This window comes from Magnolia sinica, chromosome 2 (genome assembly GCF_029962835.1).
Source record: "Magnolia sinica isolate HGM2019 chromosome 2, MsV1, whole genome shotgun sequence".
Taxonomy (NCBI): Eukaryota; Viridiplantae; Streptophyta; class Magnoliopsida; order Magnoliales; family Magnoliaceae; genus Magnolia; species Magnolia sinica.
Window position 1 is genome coordinate 113,012,550 of NC_080574.1, and position 14,492 is coordinate 113,027,041.

Here is a 14,492-nt window from a genome sequence, read left to right on the forward strand (position 1 = left end):
AAAAATCAGGTAATATAATCAATTTTGCTCCTGTAGTGGTTAGGTGGACCTCTAGAAGCGTATTGTCCATCTTTGGCTTATATGGGCTCCCAATGTTGTGTATACTGTTAGATCCTTGGGGCCACCCATCTAGACCATCTTTTATTGGTATTAGAGCTTCCTAACGACTTGTGTAGTCTATGAGGTAAGTGCCCTTATCGACCGTTCTTCATACCTCAATTATGAGTAGTTTCAGCTGGATAAGGTCTCTTAATCAACTATTTCTGTTTTATCTACAAGAACAATTTCATGCTGTTGCACTATGCCAAAACCACGACTTTGCGACAGACTAGATCCGTCGCAAATCAAATTAACGACAGATTTTGTCTGTCACATGATCTGTTCCTGTTTGCCACGTCACAAAAATTAAACGACCGATGGAATCCGTTGCAAAAATTACGACGGATCCTATCCGTCGCAAAGATTAAAAATCCGTTGCTCATCTATGAAAAACCGAACCAAACGTCATTATAATATTTTTTTTTTCATAAATATGTTACACCTCACCACCAAAAGCCGTTCCTGAATTTGAAACGGTGCTACATTGTACTAGAATTGTTGTGGTTATACGTCGTTATTTCCACTATTTTGTTCGTGTGTCCCAATCGAGTGTTGGATCTTCTTATTTGTTATTACTGTGTTTTATTGTTTTATTTTGAAACAGATGGATGGAATAGATTCGATTAGTAACCTCTGAGTGGACCCCACATGGCCCAAGAGGCACACTGCATCCATCTGCGGAAAACTACCGAATGATTTTAACCCTTTTCCTATCCAAAATCCCTAAAATTCCTCATTTCATTTTGCATCCATCACTGGCTCCGTCTCCCTCTTCCTCTCCCTCTCCCTCTCTTTCGATCTCCCGATCTCAACCGTCTCTTTCGATCTCCCTCCCTCTCTCTCCCTCTCCCTCAATCTCCCTCCTTTACTTTTCTGATGATTTGATTGTAAGGACACAGGATCTCTCATCTTCCACGCTTCAACCCACGCCCCAATTTGTCTTTCCAATCTTCCAAGCTCTGGAATCTTCCTCTCTCTCTCTCTGTCTCATCTCTTCCTAACTTTCTCTAGTCATCGCCTCCGGCTAAACCGCCGGATTTTCACCGGGATCCACCCTGAATCTTATGCCATTCTCGCCTTATAGTGAGCTTAATCAGGTCCGCCTCTCTCTCTCTCTCTCTCTCTCTCTCTCTCTCTCTCTCTCTCTCTCTCTCTCTCTCTCTCATCCCACGCAAGAAACACTCGGGATTGTGGCCATCATAAAAATTTCGGCCCAACAAAGGAGGATTTTTCTTGTATGGATTTCGTATTTCACTGAAACTCGGTGTATTTGGTGGCTTAGCTTTGGAATTAGTGTAGATCTCTGCCGATCTGAACTGTTCCATTGCGGATCTGACTCTTGATTGGATTTTGGCCTAAACTCGGTGTATATACTGATTTGAGCTTGGAATTGGCGTAGATTTTTATTGATCCGGACTGTTATACTGACGATATGCATCTTGATTGGATTGTGGCCTAAAAGTTGCACAGATCTGATGTTTCTGATCGGCCAATCTGTTGTCTATTTTTGGACAGTTAGCAGAAGTTCAATGGATCCGTCGATTAGGATCATTTGATGGATATGCTATTTTGTATTCTGCAGTAGTCTATCGAACAGGCTCCCTGTAAATTGGTAGATTCACCTCTTGATTGGATTGTGGGCTAAACTTCCGTGGATCTGATGTTCCTGACTGGCTGATCTGTTGTCTGTGGATTGGTCGGTTGGGATCATTTGATGGATATGATTTTTCGTCTTCTGCAGTGGCCGCTCATAGAGGCTGCCCATAAATTGGTGGACAGTCTGGATCAATGAGTTTGCCTAGCAGTCGGATGGTAGATGCAGTCCAAAGACTCCATACACTGTAATTTAGTGTATTTTGCATTATCTTTTTATGTATTTATTTATTTATTTATTTTTATTTTTATGTGTGTGTGATTTTTTTTGTTATTCTTGTTACAGGATCTTGTGTTTTCCCCTGGCTTGATGACTATTGTGATGATAAGTTTTTTTTTTTTTTTTTTGAGATATATGATGATATCTTTTTAAGATTTATGGGTTTCCCATTGAATGCCATATGGGAATCATGTTCTCAGTTATTTTGAGGGGTTTTTGTTTTCTTGTATCCACACACCAATGACGTCTTTTAGCCATTGAGGCTTCTTTTTAGGGTTTGTCCACGTGTAACAGAAAAAATGTATAAGAGCAGAAATAGGGAAAATTACAAGGGCAGTTTCAGGATTTCATAAGCGTTAGTCATTGTTGGAACATTCATCTTTTCAATTGTGTTTGAAGGGATGGTTAGAATGTTATCATTTTCAATTGCTTGAGGAAATTCAGCAACAAAAGGAAAATTTCCAAGTTATTGATTTCATCTCCGTTTCGAGAGCTTGTGAAATTGGCCAAAAAGACGGTATTATTTGAATTTCTCAACATTATGAGAGTTGTTAGGGTGAAAGGCTTAGCCCCATATGACTGCTTTCCACTTCGAAATGGGATGTGTACGTGCGCGCATGCATAGTTCCCATTTGCATTTTTCATGCTTTTACTCCTTCCATTTTTATCTTCTGAAAGTATGTCATTGGTAGTTCTAGTTTGAGAAATGCTAATACTCAGCTTGCACCATAGAAGACATGAAAAAGGTGGGGTGATTGGGATAAGTGGACCCTCGGATGATATGTTGGGCCGAAAGTGATGGGATTCAGACAGCTCTGACCATCCAATTGTTGTGACCTCCTGGTTGAATGTGTACTCTAGCTGTAACTGTTCCTTTCACACTGCACTAATTGCCTAGGTTGTGTGGCCTTGGATTCAAGTACGTTAGACTCTGTTGCATCTGCTTTTGTAACCATTTGTGGTACCCGAACTAGTACCCATAGCAAACTAAATGGACATGAATTAAAAATATGAAATGATACTGAATTCACTTTAGTTGCACTACCACTATCAAATATCAACATCATTCAAGACATTTGCAGATCCTACTTTTTTTTTACGCTTTTTTATTTGCAGATTCTCATAAGTTAAAACAAGGGGATACATGATCCCACTTTTTTTTTCTTTCTATATTTTCAGATTCTCACACAAGAATATTGTGTTTGCAAGAATGACATTCTTGATTCGCAACTATTGCAAGAAACATGATATTTGTTCCAAATTGGACCGATTAATCATGAAATTTCAGATTTTAGTGCAACCAAATGCACTCTAAAGATAGTGCTATGAATCTCTTTTATGTATACGCCAGCAAGCCAAGTACCAATTCTAGTTTGTAGAAATTGTTCTCGTTTCTATTCTTTTCTCTGTGTTGTTGGGATATGTATACGTCTTTGACATATTCCTGTTATTTTCCTGAAGAGATGGATTTTTGTAGTACAAGCCGCAGGGAATAGGGGCCCAAAGAGCTGGAATTTTTGCCATTCCTTTTTAAAAATTGCTCATGTTGAATGATCCTAACCATCTAATTATCTCTGGCAAAAATGATAGTTTCATGGTACTTTCTTCCAAAATTTCAGGACAGGCATCTTGTGCACAAACGAGATGGGTAAAACTCCACTCCAGTGACTCGTAATAGCATAATCTATTATTTCAGGGCAATGTTGCCATGGGTGAGTGGTTGAATAAGTAGTGTTTGGCATCTATGTATGTAGAGTGCATAATTTTCATCAGCTGGAAAGGTATTTGGTTGAATATCTTCATATGTAGCATGATATATATAAATCCCTTGATATTTCAGGGCAATGTTGGCATGGGTGGGTGGTTGAATAAGTAGTGTTTGGCATCTGTGTATGTAGAGTGCAGAATTTTCATCTGCTGGAAAGGTACTTAAGAGATGCTAGATTTGGTTCAATTTGTATGGAGATACTAATGTATTTACTTGGGCCATGTAGATGACGCATAGGTGCAGTATATGGATCGTGTACGCCTTGGGTAAATAACTTGGCATTTCACAGTGATTGATTAATTCTAAATTGTTTGGAATCTTATATGATTTGTGATATTTGGGATATTTTGATAAACATGATGCATAGGTGCAGTATATGCCTTTTGTTAATGGTTGGAGCAATCAATAGTTGTGAAGCTAGTTCCATTACATTAACTAGAATTCTTTGCTTGCCTTAACTCCTATTTTCAGGAAATGGTGAAGGGTGGGAAGCTAATCTTCTCATTTGATGCAACAAAGAAAGCTCGCTTTGGCGTGGTTGGTATGATATTATCCTTCAAGATTAGGTTGCAAGACTGCCAATTCCTTATGGACTTCTGAGTAATCAAGACACAAGAACAGAACACAGTTCTATTGGGGTTTTTGATACTGAATATTTCTTGCTCATTCTGCTTATGGAATACTGATCTCATCTTGTCTGTCTCATGAACAAACCTCATCAAAATTTGAACCCACGCTTCAATCGTTTATCTAGTGCACAACAACAATTTAGATCCATGTAGGATACTGGATAAGCTGATGAATCCCATGGCATTTGACATCAGGTTAGATGGATGCACATATCATTCTCTCGACTTGAAGAGCTTTTTATTTTATTTTATTTTATTATTCTCCAACACCTGATACTGAATATAACATTTTGCTCACTGGTGGGAGTTTTTGGAATGGCCAATCAAGTCATTGAGAACCATCCATTGTCATCTAACATTTAGCTTGCATCACTGATTGAACTGTTGAATATTTTTGTTACCAGGGAGCTGGTGTCATTTTCTTGAAAACTTGTTTGTTATTCCATGAATAGGAAAATACTAGGTGTTCTTTGGGTCTTTTTTAATACTTACGGTTGCTTTCTTGTACTAGCCAACATGAAAACTAGTGTTGCTTCACAAAAGCAGCTATCAGCATCTGCTGTAGATTTAATTTCCTTGGATTAATGAGAGTTACACTAGCAGGTATGTCTTTATTCCTTACACCTTCGATGTTGGCAATGCGGTAGAGCTTAGATTTTGGAACTGTTTGAAGGGGATAATGTGAGAACTCGCTTTGAATTCTGGAAGACTGTTGGAAAAGAAACTTGATACCCAAGGACCAATTAACTTCAATTTCTATAGTTACTAGTTCCACTGGTCTTCTAGATGAACAAGCAGTCCTGCAATTGTATATTGCACTCTTTTATCACCACCATTGCTGATAATAGGAAATTCATGAAGTCATCCTTTTAATGGGGTAGTTTATTTGTTTTCACATGATGTGGCCAATACTTTGGATTCAAATGCTTTTATAATGTACATTTCACATTTAATTACGAAAACATCTTTGAATGGGGAAGTTCATTTCGTGTTTCCAGATGTACCCAATAGTGGGTATATTTTGCAGTGACCTTTTTTTTTTTTTTGCATATGCTCTTATTCCATATGATTGTTTGCTCTGTAACAAGTGTTCCTTTTGGTGGCAATATTCTAATCTTTTCTTGTTAGCAGAGAACACTGATGAACCAAGAAGTCTGAACTGTGCAGTTAGTCCAAACCTTCAAGCCAATATTAAATGAAAGTGGTGATTTCATATCTAGGATAAAATCTAATTTGCATTTGTAATTTGTCAACAATCTCACAAAGTTCTCATTTTATTGGAACCTAAACCAAGTGGAAGTTCCTAAGCATCCACTCTTTGGCATTTTTTACAGACTATTGCTGCATTTTTTTTACTTAACCGTTTACTCCAGGGACATTGATTGAAAGATCAAGAACCTCTCTATCAGAGGGCATCTTCCATCCACACCATGATTCATTGGATTTATAGTGTGGATTATCACTTGCCCCATTTGGATGGAATGAGTGCATCATCACAGTTTTTGCATTTATGTATTTCTATTTTGTTGGTGAATTACTTTACTATGAATAATTGCACATCATTTTTAGGCTTTAACTAGAGATTTAATTTGTACTCTCTAGATTTTATAGGTGACGCTGCTTGCACATTTCAGGCGATTAATGAGAGAGTTTACACATATGCATGACCAAGCCACTCATCTAACCTGATTCTTCCAACCGGAATCTTGGACCAAGCATAAATTGTGGGTAAGTTTTACTAACATGCGTGTGTAGCATTGCCCAACCAAATGCAGCCACATGCACCAATGTAGCGTAAGGTTGTGAGATAAAAGCTTTCCATTGAGTGGGTCACACTTTTTAGAACTTTTAGCTTAAAAATCAAGTGTTTCCTTCCTCAAGTTTTTAGAACTTTTAGCTTAAATCTCCAGTATTCCCATCATGAAGCAAGAGAAACCACCAAGAGCTATACACGAGTCGAGCCGAGCCGAGTATTGCCCAGCTCATGCTCAGCTCGCACTGCCCGAGTCCTACTCGTACTTAGCTCTGCTCAGGCATCGAGCATGAATTCCCTGCTCGTGCTCTACTCGTTCGAGTACGAGCAGAAATCGAGTCGAGTCGAGTTCGAGTCTGAGTCCGAATTTGAGCCTATTTCGAGTAGGGTTTTCGAGCAATAAATTTAACATATATTAGTTGTATTAACATATATTAACAATTTTAACATATATTAGTTATATTAACATATATTAACATGTTAACAATTTCTGACATATATTAACATATTAACAATTTCTATATTAACATATATTAATAATTTCTGACATATATTAGCAATATATGATATGAATTTCTGAAATATATTAACAATTTATACAAAAAACTAATAATAATAAATCAACACCACACAGTACGAGTCGAGTACCGAGTCAAGTACGAGTCGAGCACACGAGTCGAGTATCGAGTCGAGTACCGAGTCGAGTCGAGTAATTCCGAGTCGAGTCGAGCGAGTAACCAAGCTTACTCTGCTCGTGTACAGCTCTAACCACCAATTACAATATCTGGAATGAACAGTATATTGCAACAAAACCATGTTTCTTCTTATAGCCAATACTATAGTTTTTAGAAGTAAGCAATGATTTATCATAACAAATTGTGGAAAAGAATAGAAATTTGTGGAAAAGCTCTCCCTTGACTTCCCTTGACTTTTTGTAACTAAAAATGCATGAATTAGCTAAAATCTGTGATGTCTAATTGCCTATGTATACAATGTGTATATGTAAGCGTCTTTGATGTGCATGTGGATGAATGATGGCATTCTTTTTCTTAGTCAATGCATTATAAAATTCAAAAGGATGAAGATGATGGAAACATCCTTTGGTTGTCCATTATTATAATGATTCACTTTCATATTTGAGGAAATGAAATTATTATGTAACTACACGTCTCATCTCAAATTGCATCAGGCTCTAGCAATAGGAACACTAGCACTTGCATATTCCCTAATTTTTTTTGTGGTTATATATCAGATTTTATTTTAATTTTTAGAAAAAAAAAAAGTGCTAGATAGCCATTTGAACCTGACCTTTTCCTCAAATTTTCAATTAAATACTTATATTTTCAAATGGAGATTAACCACTTTGAGAAGAGTAAATTCCATCAGTTACGTAGTGTTTTATGGGAGACGTGTGCGCATTGGCAACTAATATTTTAATGTAATCTGCAGGTTTATGGCTAATGATGGGAAGATGAAGCTGAAGGCAATGCTTCTAACCCATTCCTCTTCAGAAATACATTCTAGAAAACTTCAGAACCTTGGTCTGATTTCTATTCTTGATTTTACCTGCAATGCCATTACAAATCAGCCTAGAAAGTAAGTCCAATTATACCTGCAATGCCATTCCAAATATCTTTTTACAATGTACATGATGCATTTCTCATAAGAATCTAGAGTATTCCATTCTGGATTTTGAACACTAAGCAGAAATTTTCAGTATCTCTACCTTTTGCTAGTTCTATATGCATTACAAGTTTCAGTTAAGATGATTGTCGGAGTTTCCTTGTTGAACTACCATAGGTGGTGTTCTTATGTTGTTATAGATTTCACAAGAGATGCATTTTCGCACCTAGCAAGTGAACAAGTTTGCCTCGCTTGGTCTAGAACGAGCTCCCCTCGGGTCAGGAGTGCATCAAGCATATCCAAAAACCAGGTGAGTCAACTAACAACAGTCCCCCATAAGTATGTTCAATTGTCACAATTTTTTTCACACTGTTTTGATAGTTGATTGTTATTCTTTCAATCTATTCACATGTTTTTGTTCTTATTTTTTACTTGCTGCTTGTTAGTTAGGTATATAAAAGGCCATCACATTGTGGAGCTCTTCATCTACTTGACAGACTTTCATTGAATTGTCTTTTTATTTTGAAGTCTTCCATTGTAGATTTTAATTTTTACTGTCAAATTTGCAAGTCAGATAAATAACGTTGCAAATTACATCATGGTTGTTTTTACTATCTTTTGATTCTTAAATGAATATGGCTTAAATATATTTTATTTTATTTTATTTATTTTATACATTAGGTTTTTTTATTTAAAATCGTTCCGAAATGAGAAAAAATACCATTCCCAAATATGACCGTTGGTATTAGAATGGTTTAAAACCTTCCTTAAATTCCGTCTCTAAAATTTGAAACGGTACCCAAAACGGTTTTGAACCGTTCCTTATTTTTTGCGACGCGTCATTTAGGAACGATTTTAAACCGTTCCTGAAGCATTTAGGAACGGTTTAAAACCGTTCCTAAATGACGATTTTGGTGTAGTGCCTAATAGTCATCCAAATAAAATTCACTATTGTTTAATGAGAATCCCATTCACAAAATTCAAAGATTGGGCTGAATATAAAACTAGACTAAATATCATTTTAGGCGTGTTTAGATGCTCAATTAGCCTAAATAGCAAAGTGGAATAAATATATAGTAAATAGCCAACATTGGGTCAGCTACTGATGAAATAAGGTAATGTAAAGAATATCATCTGCCTTGAAAACTAAATAGATGATCATCATAATCATATCCCATCAATTAAAATACAAATCCAGGAGATACTTTCTCAATATCTCTACAAACATCCAAATGAAACATAACACAATTAAAACAAAAAAGAAATGGTAAAGATGATCTTTAAGTTTCTTCCATTGATGATGCATCATGAATGTTAATATTATAGTCTTCATGAACATGAGAGACATTGCATTAGTTTTATATAAACACATTTGATAAAGTGATAGATGCAATCCCAGAATTTGAGTTCTTTACTTGGCTTTTTGCCATAAATTCCTTGGGGTTATGACTCATGAAGATGGTCTTACAATGAGAACCTCTACAAAAAATTCCCTATTTCCTTAAGAGCCCATCTCCATCCAAGTGATAAATGCAATCCTAGTATTTTGCATTGATGTTTCAGTTCCCAAGTATCGTATTCACTGACCGAACTCAAAATTTTGGCAAGAGCAGATTTGTACTTTCAATTATCCTACATATAAGACAAATACATGCATCATCAAATACAGGTTCCGCAAGCCTTCATCCTTAAATGCTAAAGAAAGATCAACTAACAAACATAATAAGCATAGTTCAAACACTCACAAATTCGACTCAACTCAATGTCTAGCAAGGTCACATCCAAGTGAATACACACATGAAGATTGAACTCTTAATAAACAAGTTGCACTCTACCTCAATCTTGATAAACAGTATATTTGTTGCATTCTGAATCTGTTGCACCTGATTGGGAAAAAAATATGCATATTCAATTAAACAACCCAAATCAAATGTTAGAATAGGCTTCAATTGAACAACCATTATGAAAGAAATTCATATAATCCAATCAAAAAGTAACTTGTTTATATAATGTTTAAAAGGAACAAGATCAAATAGTTCTTGAAGACTAAGAATTTCAAGCTAATGTGGGGGAAGAAGAGTCCAAAGATCCCACCTTTTAGTACTTCTGCTAAGACCTCAGGAAAAGCTGAGCTAGAAGACTCCAAAGACAACCATTAAAGCTAGTAGCTTTTTCATCTATAGCTCTCACTTTCTCTAAAAAGATAACCATTACAACTAGTAGTTTTTTCATCTGTAAAGACATGTTGGTTCATCTTGCTTTTCAAGGGTCCCCTGCATCCAATGGATTCTATTCATGGTTAACACCAACAAATCCATGTGCCTTGCAAGTTAAATAAGTTGCCTCATGAGACCAAGAATTGCACCAGTTAGAAGTGAGTCAGTTCAAGCTCTAAAAGGATAAGGGAAAGGCCCAAAAGGACATGGGTGGTAGTAAGAAAAGACTTGAGGACCGATGGGTTTGTTAAGGATATGGTCCATGATAGAGTGGAATGTCTTAACAATATTTGTGTAGTTGACCCAGTTAGATGTGAATGGCTTTGATGATGATGATATAGATACTAATATAGTTAGATTCTGGAAAGCATATTCGTGAATTTAGCTTTGTTGTCAACATGAGGCTTGCTTGGAATAGTGTAGCTGAATTGTGGGTAATGAACTAATTGCTTTGGTTAGGGAGATGAGTACCCAACTTTATTTACTTATTTAGTTGTGTGAAAAATGGTACACTTATCAAATGCTTAAGCCTAATGAGAAATCTTCAATTTCGTAGGTATATGTAGTGAAGACATTATGGGGTCCATTCTTAAGGTGTCCCTATAGAAGTTTCATGTGATTGAGACTTCATGAGAATCATTGAGTCAATTGATATGACATGACTAGTGAAGACTTGCACTCAGTCATACAGTTTAATGAAAGCATGTGACAATCATTCTATTAATAAAAGGTATCAATGCATGCAAGACTCAAAGCCAGTTTACAAGGACATGAAAACCATAAGCCCACAAGCCAGTTAACATCTAAATGCTTCCTCTAAAGCAAGTTTTCTTTTCTTTTCTTCTTTTTTTCTGACCAGTTTAACAGATGGATTCGATACAAATTCAACACCAGAACAGAGACGATTGTTATATATATATATATATATATATATATATATATATGGTTACATTAGTTCAAGATCTGTAATTAAATCAACAACAAATAGATAAGAGAATGAAGGAATCACACAAACCCAACATTTTAAAATAAAAAACATTTTTTCATTCTTTACATAGAACTCCCATAAATAGCCATGTTGCAATCAGTCATTAAATACAAGATATTTCTTTCAGCCAACAATGGAATCTCATACTGGTAGCGATTCTCGCATTCAGAATTAGTAGTAATATCCCTAATCTGAAACTCAAAAAATAAAATTCAAAATCCCCAAATCCTTAAATCAGCATTGATATTGAGAGAGATTGAGAGAGAGAGAGAGAAATATATACCTTAACGAACTTTAGAGAGAGAGAGGGCGTGTGTGGGTAGGAATTCGGCAACAAGAATGTGGGTGGAGAGAGAGAGAGAGAGAGGGAGGGAGAGATCCAGAGGAAGAGAGAGGAGAGGGGATTAGGGTGAGAGAGGGATCTAGAGAGGGCCGAGAGAGGATTCTGGAGAGGGTGTGTGGGTACGAGAGAGACGGAGAGAGGAGATAGGGAGACTCTTTAGGAATGCTCACCCACACACCTGCACACTGTCATGGCGTCTAATACGAACGGTCCATGTGATGCGGTATCCCATGAAACCCCTGGGGACCAATTTTCACCCTGATCTAAAACTCTAGTGGAACATAGCAAAGAGATGCAAATCAAGGGAGGAAACTATTTTCTTTATCCACAGCCCACCAAAGTTATGGATCAAAGTAAAAGTTGGGCCTTAGGGGTTTCATGGGGTGATGCATCACGTGGACCATTCATATTTTGGACTCACATCACGTATGGTGATTCATCAAAAAGTTTCCATGAGTTCCATGCGAACTGGTGCGCAGCTGGAAATCGGATTGTGAGTAACTACGCTCTTATTGACTGAGTAAACTTAGTTGGGCCCACCTTGGATGTATGTGGTTTATCCATGTTGTCTATCCATTTTTCCATCTAATTTAAGGGGGTTGAGCCCAAAATTGAAGCATATCCAAAGATCAAGTGGATCATATATACCACAGGAAACAGTGGGGATAATGATTTCCACCGTTGAAACCTTTCTAGGCCCCACAGTGATGTTTATTTTTCATCCAATCTGTTCATAAGATCATACAAAAATGGATGAAGGGAAAACATAAAAATAAGCTTTCTTTGGCCCCCAAGAAATTTTCAATGGTAGACATTCAATTCAACTGTTTCCTGTGGTGTGGTCCATTTGAACAATGTATATGCTTCATTTTTTGGCTCAAGCACTAAAATTATCTGGTAAAATGGATGGACAGAGTGGATAAAATACATAAATCATGGTGGACCTCACAAAGTTTACTCAGTACGCTAAGCGTAGTGAGTTACTCACTAAGCAATTCATGCAATTCTCTTCCGCATTTGGCTTGCATACCAAGCCTCTAAGTTTTCGATCACAATCCCACTCATTTTTATGGTGGGCTCCACTTGAACTTTGGATCTGCCCCATCAATCGGATGTACCATTCCATGGTGGGCAATGGGCTTAAAAATAAAATCAATCCAAGACTTGGGTGGGCCACACCACATACTATAGCTGAGAGGGGTTATCCTCCCATTAAAACATTCATAATCATATATTGGGCCCACCTAGAAGTGATTCACAGATACAACCCAGTATTTATGTGTGTCCCACTTAGATGAGGGGCAAGACCAAGTTCCAGCCACATCTAAAACTCATGTGGGCCCCACCAAGTACTTTTATATATTGTAAGATGTCTTCACATAATTTTAGATGCTATGGCCCACCTGAGTTTCGTATATGGATGATTTTTAGGATATCCTATGACCTAAAGGGGACACATCAAATGCACGGTGTTGATGTTCTACACACATCATAATGGGGCCCACACAGCTCGACCTCATGGGAAGTTCCATGAGGTCGACCTTATTGTACCATTTTCCTATCTAGTTAACTCCTTCATGGGTGTTACCCTAACGTGTAGGGCCCACCTTTATATATTTTTTGCATATCCACACCGCCATTTGTTTTTCCATCATATTTTAAGATATCATTGCAAATCATAAGAAGATCCAAATCTCAGGTGGGCCATACTAATCAAAACAATGATGAATAACCATTAAAAACCTTTTGCAAGTCACAAAAGTTTTGGATCAATTTGATCTTTGTAATTTCCCTTCATCCAGATCTTCTTTACATTATCAACAAGTTGGATTGCAAATAGACACTACTAAAATAGTGAATTTTTATTACAACGAGTGGAGATGCGGATTCACTACTTGTAATGCCCCGAATTTTTGCCAGCTGGGAATTGGATGTCCTTGGGTAGTACCTCTGATTTATCGACTTAAGTGCGTATCCGTGTGTATAGTCACACATGTTTGGGACCAAAAGGAGTGACCTTGGATCCACCAAAACTGCCCGACCAAGTGAAATTTGAGAATTTTGAAGAACATGGACAGCAAGGTTCGGTTGAACCAAGTGGAACTCAGTTGCGCCAAGCAAACTGGGGCAACTAGGGCAACAATGCTTGGTTGCACAGAGCAAACATGGAGAAACTGAGTAAATCTAGACAGCAGGGTTCGGTTGCACCTATTTGGACTCGGTTGAACTGAGTAACCTTGTTTAACAATATTTTACATGTTCGGATTTTGACAGTTTCAGCGTACTGACTTCAAAAAGTCGTATCTATTTTTATAAAACTCCGATTGAGGTGATTCAAAATTCAAATTGAATATTGATAAGTCTAGTATTATAATAAAATAAATAGATAATAAAAATAAGATTAAAAGGAGGTTAATTTTAGGAATATTTGTAAACTATACCAAAAATCTTGATTTCAGACAACTGGTACCTCCGGAATTTTTAGAATTTTTTTAAAGCTTGAAATATAATAAATTTTGGTAGAGCTAAAGTAGACTTGATTATGAACTACTAGAAAAATAATAAAAATAATATATTAACTAAAAGTACTAAAAATATTATATAAAATATACATATTTAAATTAAAAATTTCTATGACTACACGTTGTTGACGTGTTGCGCATATCTTTTTCATCTTAGAGTTTTTATATTCAGTATCTTCTTAGGAATTGATTATAATTATACCAAGAATCATCCTATATGATTAAATTAATATTTTTTATTTTTAATATATTTTACTAATTCGGATAATTTCTAGTATAGTTGAATTAGCATTCTTAATTAGGATGATTTGATCCGAATCATCATTTCTGTTAATTACAAATGGGCCATGCTATGAACTTAATTAGCTGATCCAAACTCTAGTTTTGTACACAAGAAATCTTGCCACCTAGTTCATTTCATAAATACCCTGATCTTTCAAATAAGCTCTAAACCGCTCATTAGTGAGCCACTAAACTCGAAACTATAGAATAATCGTCTTACCGGGCTTGGCGTCCATCAAGGACGTCGAGTCGGGATAGTGTCTAGAATTGCTCAACTTAGGCCGAAGGCCGGGTGCATGGGATGTGCAAATGCCCTAAGCAAAAACCTGAAATTTTAAGTGAATTAGGCTCTCTGATCTTTTGCAAAGTTTCGACATTTCGACCGTTGGGTTTCAA

The 14,492-nt window shown here is 36.6% G+C and overlaps 1 protein-coding gene and 1 long non-coding RNA gene across 5 annotated transcripts; both read left to right on the forward strand.

The window, feature by feature from the left end:
• Positions 1–880: 880 nt before the first annotated feature.
• LOC131237405 (uncharacterized) lies at positions 881–4,838 on the forward strand. The gene is made up of 3 exons (XR_009167215.1): positions 881–1,196; positions 3,592–4,006; positions 4,212–4,838. It is a non-coding gene; the product is annotated as an uncharacterized LOC131237405 (long non-coding RNA).
• Positions 4,839–5,023: 185 nt separating this feature from the next.
• Positions 5,024–8,410, forward strand: LOC131237407 (uncharacterized). 4 transcript variants are annotated; one of them, XR_009167218.1, is made up of 4 exons: positions 5,024–5,573; positions 7,572–7,718; positions 7,946–8,055; positions 8,196–8,410. XR_009167218.1 is itself a non-coding variant. In XM_058235143.1 (3 exons), exons 1-3 carry the CDS (start codon positions 7,576–7,578, stop codon positions 8,325–8,327), a joined length of 330 nt encoding a protein of 109 aa, XP_058091126.1. In that variant the 5' UTR covers positions 7,540–7,575; the 3' UTR covers positions 8,328–8,410. The 4 variants fall into 4 exon arrangements, 1 of the variants encoding a protein (XP_058091126.1); XR_009167217.1 differs by lacking the exon at positions 5,024–5,573 and having other exon boundaries at positions 7,527–7,718; XR_009167216.1 differs by lacking the exon at positions 5,024–5,573 and having other exon boundaries at positions 7,540–7,718; positions 8,192–8,410.
• The last annotated feature ends 6,082 nt before the right edge of the window (positions 8,411–14,492 follow it).

What these genes read in the sequence shown, in the direction of transcription:
- LOC131237407 (XM_058235143.1), top strand. Translation starts at nt 7,576, where the DNA reads ATGGCTAATGATGGGAAGATGAAGCTGAAGGCAATGCTTCTAACCCAT. An exon ending in TAGAAAACTTCAGAACCTTG is followed by an intron (nt 7,664 to 7,945) that starts GTCTGATTTCTA and finishes ATGTTGTTATAG; the next exon opens with ATTTCACAAGAGATGCATTT. An exon ending in CAAGCATATCCAAAAACCAG is followed by an intron (nt 8,056 to 8,195) that starts GTGAGTCAACTA and finishes CTTGTTAGTTAG; the next exon opens with GTATATAAAAGGCCATCACA.